The sequence below is a fragment of the Sebastes umbrosus genome, chromosome 20, assembly GCF_015220745.1.
Source record: "Sebastes umbrosus isolate fSebUmb1 chromosome 20, fSebUmb1.pri, whole genome shotgun sequence".
NCBI lineage: Eukaryota > Metazoa > Chordata > Actinopteri > Perciformes > Sebastidae > Sebastes > Sebastes umbrosus.
The window spans coordinates 25,955,525-25,980,408 of record NC_051288.1 but is presented as its reverse complement, the minus strand read 5'-3'; the positions used below and the strand labels follow the sequence as shown (position 1 = coordinate 25,980,408).

Here is a 24,884-nt window from a genome sequence, read left to right as displayed (position 1 = left end):
CTGAAACCGGACGCAGGTGGTGTTGGTGGTGTAACTTGACGCTGGTTCTCCGGACAGACAGACTCTCTGGACCCGGACTGAACAGAACCGAACCGGGTGAGTTAACCGACCATCCGCCGCTTCTACCGACCGAGCCTCTCACCGACTAACCGACTAACCGACTAACCGACACATAAACCCAATAACCATATCATAATATCATAATTCATGAGAGAAGAGAGGAAACCAGACGATCAGTTTCAGGCCTGAGAGACAATCTGATCTCTGCTGAGAAGACCTGAGCTCTGATCTCTGCTTACACTGCTACTACTGTTTATAACATATATACATGTATACTACTACTACTACTGTTTATAACATATATATACACACATATATACTACTACTACTACTGTTTATAACATATATATACATGTATACATATACTACTACTGTTTATAACATATATACACACACATATACTACTACTAGTACTGTTTATAACATATATACACACATATACTACTACTACTACTGTTTATAACATATATATATGTATACTACTACTGCTACTACTGTTTATAACATATACACACATGTATACATATACTACTACTACTGTTTATAACATATATATACACACACACATATACACTGCTACTACTGTTTATAACATATATATACATGTATACATATACTACTACTACTGTTTATAACATATATATACATGTATACTACTACTGCTACTACTGTTTATAACATATACACACACATATACTACTACTACTACTGTTTATAACATATATACAAACACACACACATATACACTGCTACTACTGTTTATAACATATACACACACATATACTACTACTACTACTGTTTATAACATATATATATACATTCACACATATACTACTACTACTACTGTTTATAACATATACACACACATACTACTACTACTACTACTACTGTTTATAACATATATATACATGTATACATATACTACTACTACTGTTTATAACATATACACACACACATATACTACTACTACTACTGTTTATAACATATATACACACACATATACTACTACTACTACTGTTTATAACATATATATACATGTATACATATACTACTACTACTACTGTTTATAACATATATACATACATGTATACATATACTACTACTACTACTGTTTATAACATATATATACATGTACACATATACTACTACTACTACTGTTTATAACATATATATATACACACATATACTACTACTAGTACTGTTTATAACATATATATACATACACACACATATACTACTACTACTACTGTTTATAACATATATATATACACACACACACATATACTACTACTACTGTTTATAACATATATACACACACATATACTACTACTACTACTGTTTATAACATATATATACACACACATATACTACTACTACTACTGTTTATAACATATATACACACACATATACTACTACTAGTACTGTTTATAACATATATACACACACACACACATACTACTACTACTACTGTTTATAACATATATACACACACATATACTACTACTAGTACTGTTTATAACATATATATACATGTATACATATACTACTACTACTACTGTTTATAACATATATATACATTCACACATATACTACTACTAGTACTGTTTATAACATATATAAACATTCACACATATACTACTACTACTACTGTTTATAACATATATATACATGTATACATATACTACTACTACTACTGTTTATAACATATATATACATTCACACATATACTACTACTAGTACTGTTTATAACATATATATACATGTACACATATACTACTACTAGTACTGTTTATAACATATATATACATGTATACATATACTACTACTAGTACTGTTTATAACATATATATACATTCACACATATATACTACTACTAGTACTGTTTATAACATATATATACATTCACACATATACTACTACTAGTACTGTTTATAACATATATATACATGTACACATATACTACTACTAGTACTGTTTATAACATATATATACATGTATACATATACTACTACTAGTACTGTTTATAACATATATATACATTCACACATATACTACTACTACTACTACTGTTTATAACATATATATACATACACACATATACTACTACTACTACTGTTTATAACATATATACATGTATACATATACTACTACTACTACTGTTTATAACATATATATACATACACACATATACTACTATTAGTACTGTTTATAACATATATATATACATACACACATATACTACTATTAGTACTGTTTATAACATATATACATGTATACATATACTACTACTACTACTGTTTATAACATATATATACATACACACATATACTACTATTAGTACTGTTTATAACATATATATACACACACACACATATACTACTACTAGTACTGTTTATAACATATATATATACATACACACATATACTACTACTAGTACTGTTTATAACATATATATACATGTATACATATACTACTACTAGTACTGTTTATAACATATATATACATACACACATATACTACTATTAGTACTGTTTATAACATATATAAACACACACACATATACTACTACTACTACTGTTTATAACATATATATACACACACACATATACTACTACTAGTACTGTTTATAACATATATAAACATACACACATATACTACTACTAGTACTGTTTATAACATATATATACATGTATACATATACATATATATGTGTGAATGGGTGGATGCTTCCTAAATGAGAGCTAGCAGCCTCAGTAGAGGAGTCACAGCAGTTTAATTACACGTTAATTACATGTAATTCTGGTTCAAATGGAGGAAATGTAGTTATCTTATCTCCTGTAGATCAACACTATAACATTCCTATAATATCATTATCTCTATTGTGCCTCTCAGTAGTGACTTTAAGACATCCCCATAGAGATGTGTAGTGTGTCTGTGATTGATAACTGTATGTTTAGGTCCACTGTTGTGCTGTTTATATTATATTATATTATATTATAGGTGTGTCTCTTAGGTCTATATAAAGCTGAAATCACCATTATGGTAGTTAAATTAAAGATTAATCAGCATTTATTGTTAGTTGCAGTCTGGGATGTTCATGTTGTTTCAGTAGCTGCATGATATTTTAAAGTTTTCCTATAATAAATATATGGTATCTCTCTAAAGTCACGCCTAGGATCAGGGCCAACAGAGAGGAGGTGTGTCCCTCCACAGCAAAGTCTCTTGAGTTAGTTGTGTATTGTACAATTTGGGGACATCAATGGGAGTTTATATTCTACAATCAGGCGATGTGCAATATATGTAATATTACACATACTGGGGATTTTAAGGCAGATTCAGATCTTTTTTTTTGAATCTAGATATTTAAAAGGATCTCCACCTGAATTATCTGGCAGTGTAAAGTAAGTTAAAAAGTTAAATGATCAAATACAAAGTGTAATTTAGTGATTTTCTTTTTGTAACACTTTAACATTTGTAAAACGCTGTAGTAACGTTGGAGTATGGTGGATCAGAATCAGCAGGTTTGATAAGATCGTCATGTGTACTGTGTGTGTGTGTGGGAGTAAAGCTGAGCCAACGAGGGAAACAGATGCAGAAGTCACAACAATAGAGTTTTAAAACACATCCAGATCTCTCTTTTCTCCATTGTTACCTGCTTTTTTTTTTAATTCGTGTGTGACGACGAGTGTCCCCAAATCAACCCGTTGTGGCGACTACACGTAGACTTTTCTCTTCAGCGTATAATCACCTGAAAATAAGAATCGTTGTGTATTTGTAAGCTTAGAATGAGCCGTTTATATCTACATAGGGAGCGGGTCCTCTTCACGGAGTCCGTCGCCATGTTTCAACTCCCGTCGCCGCCGCTCTCTCTCTCTTGCTTCACCACTCACCTCCCACGTACACACACACTCGAAGCATTCTTCACTTATAACAGCTGGCTTTAGAGAGGGACATTCACGTTTTTTGCGTTTGCCACCGTAGCGATCCGACACGCTTGGCACACAGGAGAGGTTGTAACCTGCAACCTCACTGCAGTCGTGTCTAGAAGGGAACCCGCAAACTGGGGAAACTCTCCCCTGGAATTGCTAAGGTTAGGCATTGACCTCGAATGGTTAAGGTTAGGATATGTCGTCGGGCAGCGAGTCTCGCCAGAGTTTTGCAAGTTTTTGCAGATCTCAGATCAGATTTTGCAATTTGCGGATTCCCCTCACCGCTAGATACCACCAGATCCTACACACTGTTCCTCTAATGACTAATATGAAATATGGTTGACACAGAAAGTAAATTACTTCTGTCTGAACACACCGTTATAGTGTGAGAGTTTTACTGGTTTGAAATTACTTAGTTACAAAGAACTTTACACACAGACCTAGGGGTGGATTTACGGATAACTGGTGTAGCCCAATACAAATTAATTAATAAATGAATATGTGATTAATAAGTAAACAAGACATTCAATGCCAGCTTTCAGTAAAGTTTTCAGTGCTCGTTGCTGCAGACACTTTATTGTCGGTAACTTTAAAAGAATTGTGTGAAGACTCGCGCTCACTGAAAGTCTGGACACAAGCGTTGATTTCATGCTCCCTCTGTCAGAGCGAGCTGAGTGTGTGTAAACCAACCACAGCACTGGAATAACCCAACAATAGAGAGAATGTGTGAGCTATGATCCAGCCAGCACCTGCTCTGTTAATCCCTGCATGCTTTAACTAGCTCTTTCCTCGTCCATCTCTGTCTCAACACACACTGATAAGGCTCATAACACTTCCTGCAGGCCGCTCTACACCGTCAACCTTTTTCAAGTTGAAAAATTCCTCTTGTGCAACTGAAAACAACCCCAAACTGAAAGTTGAGCAGCTTGAACTGACATTACAAGATTACGATCCATGTCAGGAGCCAAAATGACTTTCTATACCAGCCAGGACACCTCGGAGTGCTGAGAGGCTGCATTCAAACCCTCAACTGAGTTTGTAGTTTGTAGGCGTTTAGCTGGTCACCTGCTTGCAGCAACACGTTTCATCTGAGAGGAAACTGGAGGTTTTAAAAAGGCCTGACTGAACTTTACCTCCTAGTCACTGACTATGTTTACATGCACAAGTAATACTCCGATTAACGTAACTGGTGGTGAGCATGGCCTCCCTCTTTCTTTCCTTCAACCTCCTTCTTGAAAAAGTCGGCGTTGTGATATTTGTGCATATCCAAAAACCTGTTGATATCATAATGTTTAAAAGTAGATGTGTTTCTCCTTCTCTTCTTTTGGGCGTGCATCTCTGCAAACTGTCAGCTAGTTGGTTTGTGTTCAACAGACAGAGCTGGACGTAACCAGTCAAGAGGCAGTGTGTTGCAAACGGCAGTAAAAACCCTCATTTAGACTCTGAATGCTCCTGAAACCTGAATAACATCAGCATATAACAGTGGACTATTAGTGTGCATGTAAAATGTGTCACCATTTTCTGTACATTAAGGTCATTTTATTACAAACATGCATCCTCCCCGCAGCTTTACCATTCGCCCCGTAGCGCCTTTAATAACCCGCGGTAGCATTTTGTTGTAAGTTGTTCTGAATGAGTGCGTCAGCTAAACGTGGACCTGTCCCGCCTCCTGGCAGCATTCCTGTGATGCCCCAGGGCGGGCCGAGCTGGTCGGGGTTGCGATGCCTTATGTGGACCGACAGAATCGCATCTGCGGCTTCCTGGACATCGAGGAGAATGAGAGCAGCGGCAGGTTCCTGCGCCGATACTTCATCCTGGACACCCAGCAGGGCAACCTGCTGTGGTACATGGACAACCCTCAGGTGAGGATGTAAATGAATGAATGAATGAATGGGAGAACAGGAGTGTGCAGATAGATACACGTGATTGAGAACTGCTATCACGTCTCTGACGTCTGTAGAAATTCTTCTTTGGTTTGTTATCACTGGAAACATCCGAGCACACTGCTGCGTCTTTCTATACTCTGTGTTCATGTTTGTTGTCTTGTGAAAGTATTTTGCTCGTTTTGATAGAAGGGAATGAACTTTAATTTGGAGTTCAGGAGGCTTGTTTACTGCATACCTACCATCAGCTACAGTAACAGACTGATTTCCTTCCTTCCAGGCAACTATTATTAACATCAGCTCACAATGAGAATCAACACGCAGGGACTTGAAATTTGCTTCGGGGACGTGATCCATCACATTTAGCTGCCTTTATTATTCTGGGTAAAGTCAAGTCGTTATTGGTGATGCAGTTAGGAGCAGCTCTCAGAAGTCTCCGTGGGCGGGAAAAGGCGGTTGCTAACAAGCGGTTAAATGAGACGACTAAATGTCATCACGCCGACTCATCCTCCTTTACAGCCTCGCTGTGTTTGCTAAACGCTCATGTGACTGTGGTGGAGTTCGTTTATAGCCTAACGTTAGCTTTTTACTTCTGATTGCGTTCACACTTCAAAAATGATAAAAGTGGAAGTCTGTGAAGATTATCTCGCTGAACAAAACGTGTAAGCATCATAAACGTGTGTTTGCCACAGAGCTGATTTTCTGCAATAATCCTAAACCCAATGGAACGATCCCATTGGCTTTTAGTGGAGGGAACCAGGGAGATGCTAACGTCCTGGTTGGCCTATGAATATCCGTCATCCCTGGAGCACTCTGTAGGACATTACCAGCCTTAAAAATGAACTAAATGCTCACTGGGATAGTAAACACGTCTCTGCAAGGTGATTTTTGAAGAACTTCCAAACAGGAAGTTGTGGGTTTATAGGACAGAACTACTCCAAACACTGACGTAGTGCGGTCGGTTGAAGCTGAACACTTTTCACTTGTGAGTGACACGTTGGATAATACCTTATGAGACACTTGTGAGTGGTTTCACAGTTCGTATGTGTCAAACCAAGCAGACAAACAGGAACCAGAAGAGAAATTGAAAGGGTTGGTAGTGGAGTAGTATTTATGGTATTTATGTTATGTATGTTATTTACAGTATGTTCCCCACAGCCGGGGAACTCCTCAACCTCTACAGCTTCACACTGATGCAGGCAGCTGATTTTTAACAAAGGCAGCTGATAACTAATATTTGATATGATCTTAAATCATGCTCATAAAATGTCCTCTCCAGATTTAAGGGTTTACACTGTCAGAAAATGCTTGTTTTATCTTAACCAAAACTATGATGCTGCATTCAGCTTTCAGCGCTCACCCAGAGATGATATGAACAAAACTTTCCTCTGTTGCAGACTCCGATTATAAAACTAACAGAAGAAGTTGCTGAAGTTCTTGTTTCATATGTATAAAGATCTTTGTGTGATGTGATATGAACAGAGGAACGTGGTTCATCGGGTTGAACATTTACTACAGGATGTTGTATCAACCAGACCTCGTGTTTTAAAGCCTTCATTTGAAGGAATGAGTAACAAACCCACTCCTTGTTTTCCAATAATATACTATTATTATTTCTACTTATATATCTGTTTTGTGTGTTTGTTCAGAATCTGCCTAAAGGTGCAGAGAAGGTGGGATCTCTCAAACTCACCTACATCTCTAAGGTCAGTCCTCTCTCTCTCAAACACACACACATTATCATTTCAATGTGTTTCACCAAAACTAATCTCATTCCCAACAGCTTCAGTTGGACTTCGGGCTAATTAGCCATGTTAGCATGCTAATGATGCTGAACTAAGAAGGTGATCATGGTAAAGATTTAGCATCAGCAGGTTAACGTTGCCATGGTGGTATGCTGGATTGATTGATTTTTATTTTGGGGAAGAAAACAACAGATAATAATAATAATAATAATACATTTTATTTAGTGGCGCCTTTCTGGACACCCAAGGACACCTTACAAGGTTCAGTTTAAAACATAGACAGATAAAACAAATAAAAACAACAGGACATGACAGAGACATAATTGTACAGACACATAGGATGGGTGCTGATGAGTACTATATAGAGTAGGCCAGTTTAAACAGGTGGGTTTTGAGGAGGGATTTGAATGATGTGATATTGTCAGACTGCCGGATGTGTGGGGGGAGTGAGTTCCAGAGCCTGGGAGCAGAGCAGCTGAATGCCCTGGCTCCCATGGTGCTGAGGCGTGAGGTGGGGGTAGTCAGAAGTCCGGCTGATGATGAGCGGAGGGAACGGGAGGGGGTGAACTCCTGAAGGAGGTCTGTGAGGTAGGTGGGGGCAAGGTTGTGGAGGGCTTTGTAGGTTAGCAGGAGGTTTTTGTAGTCGATCCGGTATTTAACAGGGAGCCAGTGCAGTTGGATGAGGATGGGGGGGATGTGGTCGGAGGATTTGGTGCGGGTGATGATCCAGGTGGCAGATATCAAAACATCTTTGGATGCTCAGTCAAATATTGTGATATTATGTTTTGTGATACTGTATTGATTCTCAAAAACACTCTACCGATTTTATTTTTAATTAATAGTTTGCATGTAAAGATTTACCAGTCAATGCTTTATAGTGCTACGATGTTGGATTTTACAGGGACTGTGATAAATGCAAATGCAGATCTGATTGCATAAAAAAGTAAACTTTTTTTGACTCAGATTTTATGCATATGGTGGCACGTTCTTTATACTACGACAGTTTTACTAAAATTAGATTTAAAAAATCGCAATATATTGAATCGTAACCCCAGTATCATGATACGTATCGTATCACCAGATTCTTGCCAATATCCAGCCCTATTATACACTCATCAAATACATCACATCGGTAACAATCATGGATGTGGATAGCATACTGACATCATTCAGACCTTCTTCAACCTGCTGTGGATGCAGCAGGGTGTCAGCTGGATGCAGCAGGGTGTCAGCTGGATGCAGCGGGGTGTCAGCTGGATGCAGCGGGGTGTCAGCTGGATGCAGCGGGGTGTCAGTTGGATGCAGCAGGGTGTCAGCTGGAAGCAGCGGGGTGTCAGCTGGATGCAGCGGGGTGTCAGCTGGAAGCAGCGGGGTGTCAGCTGGATGCAGCAGGGTGTCAGCTGGATGCAGCGGGGTGTCAGCTGGATGCAGCGGGGTGTCAGCTGGATGCAGCGGGGTGTCAGCTGGATGCAGCGGGGTGTCAGCTGGAAGCAGCGGGGTGTCAGCTGGATGCAGCGGGGTGTCAGCTGGATGCAGCGGGGTGTCAGCTGGAAGCAGCGGGTGTCAGCTGGATGCAGCCGGGTGTCAGCTGGATGCAGCGGGGTGTCAGCTGGATGCAGCGGGGTGTCAGCTGGATGCAGCGGGGTGTCAGCTGGATGCAGCGGGGTGTCAGCTGGATGCAGCGGGGTGTCAGCTGGATGCAGCGGGGTGTCAGCTGGATGCAGCGGGGTGTCAGCTGGATGCAGCAGGGTGTCAGCTGGATGCAGCAGGGTGTCAGCTGGATGCAGCAGGGTGTCAGCTGGATGCAGCGGGGTGTCAGCTGGATGCAGCAGGGTGTCAGCTGGATGCAGCGGGGTGTCAGCTGGATGCAGCAGGGTGTCAGTCTGCTTTCTGGCTTCATATGCTTCACACATTTTAACAGAATTTCCAGAAAACCAACATTAGACAATGTGAATGAACGTGTCCCTCTTTACTTGACTCTACTCTCTCTCTCCTTCAGGTCAGTGATGCCACCAAACTCCGACCAAAGGCAGAGTTCTGCTTTGGTAAGTTCATCTTCATTTTCTTCTCCTAGTCTTTCTTTCCTTCCTTCATCCCTCTTTTTCTCTCCCTCTTTACCTAAACTATAGCTCTGGCCATATACTTTTGTGTACTTTTTGTTTGATTATATTGTTTTCGGGTTGTCCGTTCAGGCGTTCCTAAGATATCGCGTTCACAAGAATGCTGCGTACTATTCTTGTGAACGTGATATCTCAGGAATGTCTTATGGGAATTTCTTCAAATTCGGCACAAATGTCCACTCTTACTCAAGGATTTAGTCAAAGGTCAAGGTCTCTGTGGGATGTGCATACCAAGCAAAAATACTATTCGATAATCACTGGGAACTACTCGATGATTTTTTTTAAATCGCTGTGGAAAACAGCATGTAGGGTCGGCACATCTCCCATCTAACGATGTGGATTAAGAGTTTATTTCAACCATATTGTTGGAACAGCGGGAGAGGCCGGTGGAAAGATACACCAAGATAGTTTTGGTGAGTTTTATTTTGTTTCTGTCGGGTTTGAATGACGATACGTTCCGCTGCTCCAACAGCTGATCGCCGCTAAAATCATGACTCATCCCTAGACAATTTTAACAGGATAAAATGAAGAAGTGATGACATCTTGGACGGACAGACACAGATGTAAACTGACACTTGTTGGCAGTTTCCTCATGGTTGTGGTTAGGCCCTTACTTCCAATGAAGGGAAATGGGAAGGCCACAAGATACAGTGATATGTGAGACAATAGCGATCTTCCAGCTTTGTGGCAGCAGTTTGTGTCTCTTTCCTGTTCCAACATGACAACGTCTCCGTACTCAAATCCACCTACGGGATCAGATCCCTGCAGCAGGTTCAACATCTGGTGAAAAGACTGAAACCAGAAGAGAGGAGGCTGTTATTAAGATCAGACGAATGTCCACGTACTTTCCCTCCCTTCGTCCAGCCGTCCCTCCTCTCCTCTACCCTTTCTCCTTTTCCCACTCCTTCCTTGTTTCCTTCCTTCCTCGTCCTTCCTTTCCTCTCGCGTTAGATTTATTTCCTCTCTTTTGTCCTTTTACTGCTTGTTGTTGTTCCTCTGGTGGCCAACAGTAGCTTTCTGTCGCTCAATAGGAGGAAACTGTACAATGACTCTGACCTGACCTCTGCATGTGTGTGGGTGTGTATTTGCATCTGGATGGGATGTTAACACACACACGCACGCACGCACACACACACACACACACACACACACACACACACACACATCCTCTGCCTCTGAGAAACAAGCTGATATTTTTAGATCCTGATTTGCATGAAGCATGAAGCGGGTATTTTTCTTCTTCCTCTTGTGTTTTCTGCTCTAATGTTTCAAAGTAAGAACAACCAGCTCATTTACATCTCTCTCTCTCTCTCGCTCTCTCTCTCTCTCTCTCTGTGTCTCTCTCTCTCTCTCTCTCTGTCTGTCTGTCTGTCTGTCTGTAGTTATGAATGCAGGAATGAGGAAGTTTTATCTGCAGGCCAACGACCAGCAGGATTTGGTGGAATGGATCAGTGTTCTCAACAACGCCACCAAGATCACTGTGAGCCTCACACACACACACACACACACGCACACACACACACACACGCGCGCGCGCTGATGGATCAATAGGTGACCCCGTTTCTCGCCGCTCTGTCTTCTGCCTCAGGCTACAGCAGATGGAAAATTACCCATCAGGCCAGAGAGATAGAGTTCAGGCTCAACAGAGTGTGAGGGCAAAGAGAGGAGGAGAGCTTTCATATCCACCTGCAGCTGTAGTCCTCTCTGGTCCTTAACGTTATTAACTAGGGCTGTCAATCCATTACAATATGTTTTATCTGTTCAATATGAACCTTAAAGGGAGATTTGTCAAGTATTTAACACTCTTATCAACATGGACATGTACATTCACAATATCTGGAGGTCAGAGGTCAAGGGACCCCTTGGAAAATGACAGTTTTTCTTCGCCAAAATGTAGCGTAAGTTTGGAGCGTTATTTAACCTCCTTCACGACAAGCTAGTATGACATGGTCTTTTAGTTTCATATGATACCAGTATCTTCACTCTAGCTTTAAAACTGAGCCGCTACAACCTAAAAATCGCATGTTGCGTTAATGCGTTAAAGAAATCAGTGGCGTTGAAACAAAATAGCGTTAACGTGTTATTATGGCGTTAACTCTGACAGCCCCAGTTTAAACCATATCACCCTGTGAGGGTGAACCGGCTGCTTGACACGTTGTTTATCTCTCGTTGTGTCTTTAGGTGCCGAAGCCGGGCGAGGGTCAAACAACCGCTCACTCAGAGACCCCCCAGGAAGTACTAGGAGCCATGAAACAGGTCTCCTACAAGACTGAAATCATAGGAGGAGTCCCTATCATCACTACTACACAGGTAACACACACACACACACACATACCGTCATGTGCGTTGTGTTGGCAGCTGTTAGCGGGAGCAGCAGCAGCTCTGCAGGTCCGGTCCTGTCAGTGTTGGTATGCAGCCACAATCACGTGACCCAACACGCGTCAACTCAGACGAGTGACGGCTGGTTTGAATTTTATGACTGAAAGAAAAAACCCAGAAATGCTGCAGAGCGCTTTAAGAGTCAGAGGAGAAAATCATTTATTATTTTATACATCAGAGTGTGTTTACAGGAGGGCAATGCTGATATGATGGAAATGAAGTAATGTGATGATACAGATGCATGTTAATATACATGTACGTTGTGTTTGTGTGTGTTTTAGGAACAGGGGGAGGGGCAGAACGAGGCGGAGCGGGGAGGTTTGAAGCGGGGTCAGAATCAGCTGCCCTACTTCCTGTCCAGAGGAGTGCAGGACCAGGCCATCAAGGCTGGGTACTGTGTTAAACAGGGGGCTTTGGTGAGAGCACACACACACACACACACACACACACACACACTCACACACACACACACTCACACACACACACACACACACACACACACACACACACACACACACACACACACACACACACAATACCTACTGATAAGACTGAAGTCCTGATCCCTCCGACTACTAACTGAAAACCTTCAGACAGAAATTTAAGAGTTGTTTTTGATCAATACCTCAAATTCACTCAGCTCATTCAGAGTCTTGTTAAACCATTGCTCCCTAAAGAAAAACACAGTAACAACGTATTCACACCTTCATTTCCTCTCACCTAGGCTACTGTAATTCATCATTTACTCGCCTGAATGATGCAGCTGTTGCCCGTCTACAGTTGGTGCAGAATACAGCAGCAAAACTTCCAACAAACACAACAGACACAGAAACATATCTCTCCTGTTCTGGCTCCCTATTTGTCTCAGAATTCAACTTAAAGCCCTATTTACACAGGACTAGTATTACTATTAAATAGGGCTGTCAATCGATTCATATATTTCACGCTTAATCGCATGATTGTCCATAATTAATCATAATGGGAGTGGGCAAATATGCTGCTTTATGCAAATGTATTATTGGAAATTAATTAACAACACAAAACAATGACAGATATTGATCCAGAAACCCTCACAGGTACTGCATTTAGCATAAAACAATATGCTCCAATCATAACATGGCAAACTGCAGCCCAACAGGCAACAACAGCTACTGAACCTCAGTATTGATGTTAATGCTCTCCAGAGGATGGTTCCTAATGTTATATGTTGTAACGGTGGTGACTTGACCTCTCCTCTAGCCCCATCGTTAGGATAAAGTGTCAACTTACTGCACAAGAAATAAGAAAATCCTATAACCCAATTATCATGATATGTATTGAGTGCGTTCCTGCCCCTCAGAGGATGAACCCTTTTGATTTAATGACCCTTAATGTCCTTTCCTCTAGCGCCACCCTCACAACAAACTGACTATAAACAGCTAAATCATCAGGATGTTGTTTGTTTTGTCCAACTCTTTACATCTGTCGGGTGTAACTGATATCGCAGAGACCAGGACATGACCAGGACTTTAAACATGTTTCTGGTTTACTTGATGTGTTTTTGTCAGTTTTAAACAAAGTTAATTCATTTTGTTGAAACTTGGAGGACTATACTCTCAAATACACCGATGTTGATCTGCTCTGCTCCTCTTCCTCAGATGAAGAATTGGAAGAGGAGGTACTTCATTCTGGAGGAAAACGCTGTCAGCTACTACAAATCTGACCTGGTGAGAAAATGTTTTTTAGTTATTTGAGTGAACGGATCCTTTAAAACAAAATCATGTTCCAGCAGAGAGCTGACTGTAACCAGGGCACTTAAAGTGTGTGTAAGCACGCTGACTGTTGGCTTACATTACACTTAAGCCCTCAGTTAGTTGTGTGTCTCTACACGCAGCGGCATGTGTTCTGAATACCTCCTCATATGATCCACGTGTGGACAGATTAGCGAGTCCTAACCGCAGGCTGTCTGTGCAAACACAGGGACACACCCAGTGCCTGTTGATTTTCCATTGTAGGTATTAAACAGTCACGCGTGTAGAGTGACGTAATGACGGCACTTCTTGAATCAAAAGCATTGTGAATCATTGTCAGAGACAAAACTACATTCTTGCAAATTTCCCCACTGTTGGACTAATAAAGGAATATCTTATCTTATCTTATCTTATTTTATCTTATGTGTACTTGTACAAGGAGACAGAGAGAACAGAGGTGTGAGTTGCTGCTGGTTTCAGGTATTTCTCCCCACCCCCTCTGTAAACTTCTCTTCTTTAGAAACACAGAAGTCTCTTAGATGATTTAACAACACTAGGTTTATGTTCTGAGTAGAACTGTCAATCGATTCAAATATGTAATCAGTAGATGGCGGTCAAACAGTCCCTTCCCATGAGGAACTGAAGCTGTTATCTACGTTCTCTTCAAAGCCACCAGACTCCATTGACAAAAACAGTCATTTTAACTCACAGAACACAGAAGAGTCGCTGGTCTACCGCTGCCTCCATCGGTCAGTTTGTTTGGGTTATTGTGTGACCTTGGTGAATCCGAACTAACCCTTAAAAAGTCATACAATAACACAAACAAACTGATGGAGGCAGCGGTAGACCAGCGACTCTTCTGTGTTCTGCGAGGTAAAATTACTGTTTTTGTCTATGGAGTCTGGTGGCTTTGAAGAGAGCATAGATCCCGGCTGTCTGACAGCGAGGTAAAGCGGTGAAAATATTCTAAATATAGCGTACACTTGATCTTTTTAGGTGTCTAAAATCCGTCTTGCTGCTGCCCTCGTCCACAGCAGTACATTGCTTTTCTGTTTCTCCAAACTGGGGGCGTGCCGACCGCCATCTACTGCTTCACAAAAATCCCAACTATCCCTTTATGTTTGGGTGTGAACACAGCTGACCGCCTTCGCCATACCTGTTTTTGCTGTTCTGAGGTTTGTGTGTTATTGTTTCCTCTCTTGGGCCCAGCAGGAGAGGGAGGCGCTGAGAGTCATCCCGCTGAAGGAGATTCACAAAGTTCAAGAGTGCAAACAGAGGTCAGTGAGCGTTCTGGTTACCAGGTGAACATGTATCATATACAGTATATGTTCTCATTAATAACTGCTGCTGCTTTGTCCCTGTTCTGTTCTGTTCTGTGCAGGGAGCCGATGATGAGAGACAACCTGTTTGAAATGGTCACCAGCTCCAGAACCTTCTACATACAGGTAACACATCTGGAGAGAGTTGAGACAAAAGCTTTGCTTACTTTGAATTTTGTGTAATTTGCTTTAATTTGTGTTTAAAATCTTGTGTTTGTAGTCATGCTAGCGGCGTGGCTCTGGGGATGGTAATGTCAGTCAGTATGTCTGTCCGTTGGTTCCTCCGATTTTAGTTCTCAGACTGAATCTCAACAACGAGTGGATGGATTATCAGACAAGTTTTCATGGCAAATCCTGATCTCTTTGGTGAACTCCTCCTCCAACGACACCAGCAGGTCAACGTGGAGTTTTGTGTGAAATGTCTCGACAACAAAATTCATTCCCAGGGTGTGAGATATAGAGGCTTTGTCACGGCCGTCGGCATTCGGTTCCGACGCACAAGGCACCATTCAGCGCCGGTATGAAACGCGCCGGGCGCTCCTACAATGTAAACTCATCCACGGCAACAGTTAACGCTCCGAGATAGTGCGCCGAGAGCGGGGTGACGTAGTTTAAACAGCGAAAAGACACATAGCGGGTGGGAGGGAGGGGAGGTGGATGGGTCCAACAAACACAAGGCGAAACCAGGAGACTGCTGTTCGTGTCCCGTGTTCACAACGTTCAGCGTCATTTAATCACTGTACAAACGTCGTAGCTTTAAGCCCAACCATGTAGTTCTATCTTTACTATAGTGGTTTAGTTGCCTAATCCTAAAGTGACGCCGAGGGGAGTGACAAAGTGGCGGTATGTGACGAGTTGGGATGAGAATATGATGTTGCTTTAGCATCCTAGTTCAGATGTAACCTTGAAAAACATGACAAACAATGAAACAAGGAGAAAATGTACATTAAAATCACCGCTCTCTCCCTCTCTCTCTCTCTCTCTCTCTCTCTCTCTCTCTCTCTCTCTCTCTCAGGCTGACAGTCCAGAGGACATGCACAGCTGGATTAAGGCCATCTCAGGGGCGATCGTTGCTCAGCGCGGCCCGGGACGCTCCGCTAACACTGTAGGTATCCTGTCTGACGCATGTTGTACTGATGTTGTTAAAGAGGAACCAGGGGTTTACCAGGGACTTTAAGGATATTGGGTCAAATTCTTAATTGGTATGGTTAAAACGTAAGTCACAAAGATAATGAAAAGATCATATTAACATAAATAATGTATTTTTCTTCATGATTTTGTTGAACTCTTCCCTCCTATTGGTCAGTGAAGTGACTTTAAACTGCTGTTCTTGGCCTCATCGCTCCACATCCAGAAGGAGCTGCATGTTGTTGTTGATGTCTAATCAGGTGGAGCGGCTCCATCTAGTGGCGGGAGGAGTTACTGCAGACAAACAGCTCACTGAGGTTTAAAACATGGAGCATTTTAATTACATTATTTTCATTTATTCACAGAGGAAAAATCTTTAAATCGCTCAGAAGCTCAAGTTCAATCTCACATAATCACATTGTAAATCATAAATCAGTAGTGAGAAGATAATATATCTGTCTGTTATTTCAATATATGTACATGGTACCTAACACGTCCTACAGATTCAGTCTGTATTTTCCTTTTCTTTAGGAGTTTCCCAACCTGATGATGATGTTTGAAAAGTGTGTTTTCTTTTGCCTCAACACACCTGACGCTCACACGTACAGTCTCTTCTCTCTGTTTGAAGAGTTTCCTTCCAAAACCACACAGTTAACCACCAGAAGAAAAACAGCATAATGAAGCCACTGTAAATTAAAACAAATGACATTTATATGCATCCAGTCGGCATCACTGTAATAACAATACTGATGGAAGTGTAATGTCGGCCAGAAGAAGGTAGTTTATGTTAGTTAGCAGATAAATTAAGAGCTTGTTAGCACATTACCATGAATATATGTTTTGGTCTTATTTATAATCATGTAACTTTGTCTATAAAGGCTTCTTAATGTTGTTGTCCTTTAACAGCTGTTAGATGGGAACTTTCTCTCTTTTTTTCTTATATGCTTTATTGGCATGAATGCACTATTATTAGGACACTACCGCCAAAGCGTCAAATAATAATTAAGATTATTAAGAAAACGAACCAGGTACAACTCTGTCTCTCATGGACAGATTTACTGTAAAATAAATTTAACTTGATCTTGTATTAAAGTAGTTAATTAAGTAGATTCTAGGGCTGTCAATCAATTAAAATATTAATTGCATGTTTGTCCATAGTTAATCGGGATTAATCGCAAATTAATCACGCTTAAAAGGAAATTAGTCTAGTATTTAATCCTCTTATCAACATGGGAGTGGGTAAATATGCTGCTTTATGCAAATGTATGTATATATTTATTATTGGAAATCAATTAACAACACAAATCAATGACAGATATTGTCCAGAAACCCTCACAGGTACTGCATTTAACATAAAACAATATGCTCCAATCATAACATGGCAAACTGCAGCCCAACAGGCAACAACAGCTGTCAGTGTGTCAGTGTGCTGACTTGACTATGACTTGCCCCAAACTGCATGTGATTATCATAAAGGGGGCATGTCTGTAAAGGGGAGACTCGTGGGTACCCATAGAACCCATTTACATTCACTGATCTGGAGGTCAGAGGTCAAGGGACCCCTTTGAGAATGGACATGACAGTTTTTCCTCGCCAAAATTTAGTGTAAGTTTGGAGCATTATTTAACCTCCTTCTAGACAAGCTAGTAAGACATGGTTGGTACCGATGGATTCATCAGGTTTTATAGTTTATATGATACCAGTATCTTCACTCTAGCTGAAAAAAATAAAACAAAACTAGCTAAAAATCATAAGTTGCATTAATGCGTTAAAGAAATTATTGGCATTAACACAAATTAGCATTAAAGCCTTATTATGGCTTTGACAGCCCTAGTACAGTAGATTCACAGCATTTTAAAGGACTACTTAACATTTCAAGACAGGAACATTTTTAGCATTTTATCGCCCTTACTAACAGTTTAACAGTAAACTTTTATAGAGCTGCACTTCCTCTCTGGATTGTCTTCAGGGCAGTGAGGCCTCCGTGGATGGATGTGTGGTATTCTGGAAAGGAGCTCTTCTCATGACTGTAACTGAGCTGTAAACTGTTGTTTTCAGATCCGTCAGGCCAGACGGCTGTCCAGCCCTTGTATACAGAGGTATACGCCATTCTGCAGTGGTGAATGCAGCACGTATGTGACCCCATGACCTCCCACGCCCCCCCATACCCCACCAATTAACCCACCAGCCTCCCCATACTGAGCATTTACCCTGCACACTACAGGAGTTCAGAGTGAACCCTGTAGTGTTCATCCATCCTAAAGCTGCTGCTAGCTGATGAAGAGTCTCACCGCCTACGGAACAATCCTTTACAGTCCCAGCTGGAGTCTGTAGAAACAGCAGGCTGATAGATTTGGCTGAACCGTATTTGAGATTCAAATGTCTATAAAACAAACATGTAAAGCATCTAAAGGGTTTCCACTAAACTAAAAGGTTCCTTCAGCCTGCTGTTGTCTGCGTTTCCACCGCGAAGATTAAACAAACTAGTCCGCTGACGTATGAAGAAGCATCATGACACGTGACGAGGGCTGCTGGTGGTTTACTCTAAAGAACACGCTGGAAAGAAATAAACGTTGCAACGCCGATATTTCCTGCTGCACGTTGGATGTAATGAATGAAACTAAGAGTCTCCACAGTAAATCATCTGTTGAGTGTTTAATGGTTATTTATTAACGGCAAAGAGAAACGCTCTCCCCTCGTCCTCAAATGGTCCTACATCGATACTGGAGTACTTCCTTTTTTATGAATGAAGCGGTACACGAGTTAAAGCAGCGGCGGACGGTCATCCCTGCCAACTCCAACCCAAAAGTTCCAGTACTTTCAGAAAGTACCGGGGGTTTAAAAAGGCCCCAGAACTTAATGTAGACCCTGGTCCCTGAGGGCGAAACGAAACAAGTTCCTCAAAAAGTTGTAAGCTCCGGGGGAAAGTTCCTGCGGTGGAAACGGGGCGTAAAGTATTCTGCTGTTTGCTGCATGAGATATTCCTGGTAACTGACCTTTGACCCCAGTCCATTTTGACCCGAGCTTGTAGGCAGATGTGCTTGCTCAACTCGTGTCTGACTGCTGTTTGTTGGCAGCGTCCTCATCCTCCATCGTAACCCGTCCCACCCAGACATCATCGTCTTCCTATTGATCTGCCATCGATTAATGACGTCCCAGCTTCTCACCACCTTTTCATATTTTTACGTTATGTTATAATGAGAGTCCATCCATCCATCCCTCCATCTATCTATCTATCTGCACACGAGTCGGGTCAAACCATTTATTCCTTTTCTTTCTCAATCATCTGATCTTTTGAAGTCTCTCTGTCTCAGCTGTTGTGTGTCATTATTCACGTCTTAATAACGTTTACAGCGTTCCTGACTCCCAGCAGAACTTCGCAAAAACAAAATTCATCATCGCTTTCTCTTTCTCTTTTCTTTTCCTGCTAACCCTCTCTGTGTCTTTTTGTATTTCCTCTGCGTATGTGTGTGTGCTTTTCAGAGAGTGAGGTGTGACAGTGACGTACTAACCTTCCCCAAATGAGCCCTGCTGCCTTCTACTTCCTGCCCCTCCCACCGCTGCTCATCGTCCAATCACCAAGCCCCCACTGCCTCTCCGCTTCCTTAGCAGCCGCCTTTCGATCCCGCCTCGCCTCCCTGACGACCGCAGCGTCACTTGTTCGTACGTGTTGCTTGTAAACTGCATGAACCCTTCGTGTTACAGTCACAATTTTCTTTTGCGACCGTCATCTTTTAAGCTGGCGGGTGAAATGTTGTCATAGCTGGATTAAGGAGCAGGTCCGGTTGGACTTCATGTCTCATGCTGCTGTGATCTGGTTCTGGCTGTTATCTTTAACTTCCCTCCTATTGCAAAATGTTTGCTGAACTTCATTTTAACCCTTGAAACCTGCATGTTGTTGTTGTTTTTTTGAGTGTCAATCAAATCGCATGTCAAAGTTTATGAGGTAAATGTTTCCTTGATCACCAGCAAACAGGACTTTGTAAAAGCTGAATGATTGCTGTTCAATAAGGGTCGGATGCTAATGATGACTTCAACACTATCCGATACTTCTCCAGACTCCAAAGTGAAGAAGCTTGTTTCCCCAAAACATCCAACTTTAAAGGGACAGTTCACCCTAAAATCAGAAACACATATTTTGTCTCTTACCAGAGGTCTGTCCTACGAAACAGGATTTGCGGTTAGCGAGGTGACTTCAAGGTTAACCCTTCAGGGGCTTTCCGTCCTACGATGGTGGATCACTTCTCTTCGGGGTAGATCGCCATGGTAACTGATGCTGAACTCCTAACCTGCTCCCGAGCAGGTTATGTTCCAGATATCTCGTATAAAAGCACCGCCTACTGACCAATCAGAGCTCGGTGCGTGGATCGTATGATAATATTACACAAAGACGAAGAAGTCTAAATCATAATCCAGGTTAAAAACAACACAGTTTAAACTGACAGATGCATGAAGGACAGCTGGATTTATGCTGTGGGTGTTTACCGCTTTGAATTAGGTTTTTATATTTTATATCCGTTTCACACCGCCGGAGATGAAGGCTGGAATAATCATACACTCCACTTCATTGTTCAAATGGTATAATGAAGTGTAATCTATTTATCTATTATATTCTGAAAGCTGTTTATAATATCACTGCCTCATCTACGACTATATCTGACTTTTGAGTATTCAGTTAAATTGATAAATCTGTTAATTTATGCATTCACACATCGGGAGTTTTTCCTTCCTGCATTTGGCCGCTTCGACGATGTTACTTTTAGTCTGGATTATGTGTTTAACTTCCTCATATTTGTCTGATATTATAGTTTGTAAAACGTGCCGCTCTGCTGACAGTAGACTTGTCCATGTTTGTGATTGGTCAGATGCTGCAAACACCGTCCCGTTCATGTGAACAAGCTCATATCAAGACTGAGAAACGCTGGGTGGATTTACCGAGTTGATAAGCAGCGTCGTAGGACCGCTTAGCGGGATGTCGGTTGTTAGGGTTAGTTAAATCAGATAAGGAGAAGATACCTTGGGTACATCTCCAACACTCAGCATCTCACACCAAAACTATCTAGACTGATAAAAAACACTACAGGTCAGAAAGTTGAGTTTGCTGGTGATCACGGTGACGTTAAGTTTGACCTGCAGCTTAATGAGACGCTCTTGTCTTAACGAAGACAGACCTTCTACCTCTTATTTTCTCCTCACGCTGCACCCCTTATCCATCCATCATCCATCCACTGAGTCATCGCCGTGTTCATCCATCCATCCATCCATCACTCACAACCATCTGTCTCTTCTTCTCTCACTCCCTCTCCGTCTCTCTCTCTCCAGGAACGCAGTGACAACTCTTCTCCTTCCCCAACATCCTCCTCCACCTTCTACTACCCCGTCGAAGAGGAACTACACTACCCACAATCCTCCTCCGGCGCCCCCTCAGCGGGCCCTCAGCTTCACACTGGACACGCACCACCAGGACAACTTCCTGGGTCTGCTCCCGTGGAGGCTGAGCGGCGTCCAGACCGTGATGGTGCCCCTGCCTTCGGCGCGCTCCCGCCTGTCGCTGCAGGAGACGGTGCAGTCGTCGAAGTGACGGAGGAGAACGGGTCGCCGTGGAAACGGCGCAGCGAAATGGCCCGGCTGGGGTTTGTTGGCAGCGGTGGCGGGGAGGAGCTGAACAGTCGCACCACTGAGAAGTCTGACCTGCAGATGACCCTGATTTGATGATGATGATGATGATGATGATGATTGACAATCTCTAAAGGACACACACACACACACACACACACACACACACGCACACACACACGCACACACACACACACACACACACACACACTCCTACACAGACTGCTGAGACTCCGTGTTCTTAGAAAACTACTTGACAGTCTAAATGATCCTCTCCAAAACCTCCTGGGACCATTTCTTTTGTACGTGTGTGCACATGTGGAATCGAACCTTCTTCCTCTGCTGTTTTTCCTTCACGTCGGTCTTCCCGGATATTATTTACAAACAAACAAACACCACGTTGTCACGCAAAGAAAAACAAACTTGGATATTGTACAGTGACATGTTTCACCCTGCTCATCACGCGATGACGGGCTGGTTTCAGGATTCATGTGAGAAACAAACATGAATCAAACAAACCAAAGTTTGCAATCATGTCTTTTCTTTGTTTTCTTTTACAGCAGCAGCTCAGAGTCTCCGTCGTGTGTGTCCACTCTGCTGAGAGAGACTGACTAATCCAGCTTCTCAGTTTACTTTTTTAAGACAATCCCGCTTGATATGAACTCTTCAATCCTGAATTTCCTCTGGAGAACTTTTACTGTCTCTTCTTTCTCATCTCTAGATGGTTTTTAGCGCTTCAGAGCTCCAAAGTTGGTTGTATTTCTAATGATGTCTGCACATTGTTTTCATCTTATTGACCAAGAAAGTTACTGCTGTTGTCGGATAAAATCCATACAACGGCGTATTATAGCCATCGTAGGTTAAAAAGAAAATACAGACCCGGGAGAGGGGGTTAATATTCCGAGAAAAAAATAAATTTACAAGAAATAACTCGGATATTCTCTTAGATTAAAGTCGTAAAATTACGAGAAATAATTTTGATATTCTCTGAGATTAAAGTCGTAAAATTGCAAGAAATAAATTGGATATTCTCTTGGATTAAAGTCGTAAATTTACGAGAAAAAACTCACAAATCTACGACAAAAAAACTTGAATATTCTCCGAGATTATGAAATCATAAATTTGCTTTTCTTTGCAAGGATGGATGAACCTCATCGCACCACAAACACCGCCGTCTGCCGTGTATTATTCCTGCGGTGGATGACCTGATCAAGTTATACAGTACAATCAGATTTAGCAATAAGGAAATACTCACGATTTTAGCCCAGAATCGTTCATATTATCATAAACATCTGGACAGTTTACAATGTTTCTGGTCAAAGTACGAGATAAGACGACATAAAGCCGCATTAATAAAAGGATCACTGCTGTGGACAGAAGAGTTGAGGAGCTGCTCTTTCTTCTGCTCACCAGCTTCACTCCCCTTTACACCTCCTGAACTGTCCTCTCATGTTACCGTTCCTTTGTGTCTCCATCAGACGTTGATGTGTTAATGTTTGAAGACGTGGATAGACATGAAACCAAACTCCTATTGTTGATTTGTTGATGTGTAAATGTAGTTTTGCTGTTGGTTCCCGGGCTGCTGGAGACGGGTGGTTGTGGGTGTTTGATTTCTGTTCTGATGTGCTTTTAGTTTTTAATGATTTCATTATTTACAGTGAGGAAAGAAACAAACATATATATATGTTGTTTACTGACTTTTATAAACACGTGTGCATGGCTGCATGCTCACAACCCCCCCACTGCTGTTCCCCGTTAGACATACGCTGGGTAAAGTGCCTGCATTGTTCTTTCTAAAGAGTTGATAAAAAAGAAAATGATGTTTTGACCCTTTTTAGTGTGTATTTGATTCTAAGACCACGTGCTCCGTTTATTAAAAGAAATCTGAAAATGATTTTAACTGGATTCAGGTGTCTTCTTTGTTAACAGCTGGTAGCACCCTTACGCCAAATTCACACCGCTCGCCGCAATAATTACATGTTTCTGCGGCCGGGAGGCATGTTCATGTGTTTATGTGTTCATGTGTTCCAGGCGGGAAGAAATTCTTTGTAACACAGGTCAACATGTCACAGGAGTCACAGGACCTGTTTACCTCACAGCAGAATCAAACCGCCACAGGCGATGGGAATTCATCGTCGAGCCGAGCTCAGCCGTCGTCATGTTGAGAGCCGTGTGGAGGCAATAGAAATGCTTTAAGTCATTTTTTTACTAAACCTAACCGAGTAGTTTAGTCGCGTTTTTTGTTCCAATTTACAACATTAACCACGTGTTTAAAACTGTTAAAAACTGTGACCATAATCCGGGAAAGAATATGTTTCCCTCGAAATATAATTTAGAAAGCAGTTTAGTTGTATGGGGACGTCATGTTGTGGGAGACAGGGTTTCTGTTTTTAGTCGTAGCTCAGTTCATCATCTGTTTTGTAAATGGATTGTTCATTAGGTGTTATTTGTAGGTTATAATGAAATGGTTGTACTGGTCCGGCCCACCCAGATCAAATTGGACCCCTGTGGCCGATGAACTAAAATGAGTTTGACACCTCTGGTTTAAATCCTTCAGTCCGCTAGGTATCACTGTTTCCAAACGTCGTAAACCTTCTCCCATTATCTCACCTCGTCTCCGGCGGTTTGTTTCTGATTTATGGCGACAGGAAGCTTCCATTCTTCATCGGGTGGAGGCTCTCCAAATAAACTCTTCTGAGGCGGTTGTTGGTCGTTAGGTCATGAGTATCTGGACGCCGGCTATAGAACGTCAGTCCCACAGCGCCATGTAACACGCTGCAGTCACGACCTGCAACCTCCAGGAGTTACATAACAACATCATCCAGTGTGATGAAGACATTCATCTGAGCTGATGCTCAAACACTGAACGACCCAGTTTCAAATTCCTTTTGGTAGCTGTGGAGTTTATTTCTACGAAGTTCTCTTTCTTCACCATTGAAGCCAAAAAGGACACTTTCATTTGCATTGCAGCTTTT

General features: G+C 41.7%; 1 protein-coding gene across 8 annotated transcripts; it reads left to right on the top strand.

Moving 5' to 3' along the window:
- Window positions 1-23,803, top strand: plekha1b (pleckstrin homology domain containing, family A (phosphoinositide binding specific) member 1b). 8 transcript variants are annotated; one of them, XR_005204583.1, is made up of 13 exons: window positions 1-96; window positions 5,666-5,851; window positions 7,522-7,578; window positions 9,617-9,662; window positions 11,120-11,217; window positions 11,919-12,047; window positions 12,398-12,532; window positions 13,754-13,822; window positions 15,059-15,123; window positions 15,228-15,291; window positions 16,181-16,270; window positions 19,777-19,956; window positions 21,616-21,752. XR_005204583.1 is itself a non-coding variant. In XM_037754192.1 (13 exons), the coding sequence occupies exons 2-13, from the start codon at window positions 5,711-5,713 to the stop codon at window positions 21,872-21,874; spliced, it is 1,227 nt and encodes a 408-aa protein (XP_037610120.1). In that variant the 5' UTR covers window positions 1-96; window positions 5,666-5,710; the 3' UTR covers window positions 21,875-23,803. The 8 variants fall into 8 exon arrangements, 7 of the variants coding, with proteins under 7 accessions (XP_037610120.1, XP_037610115.1, XP_037610116.1 ...); XM_037754192.1 differs by lacking the exon at window positions 19,777-19,956 and adding an exon at window positions 18,352-18,425 and having other exon boundaries at window positions 21,616-23,803; XM_037754187.1 differs by lacking the exon at window positions 19,777-19,956 and adding an exon at window positions 22,092-23,803 and having other exon boundaries at window positions 15,056-15,123; window positions 21,616-22,047.
- The last annotated feature ends 1,081 nt before the right edge of the window (window positions 23,804-24,884 follow it).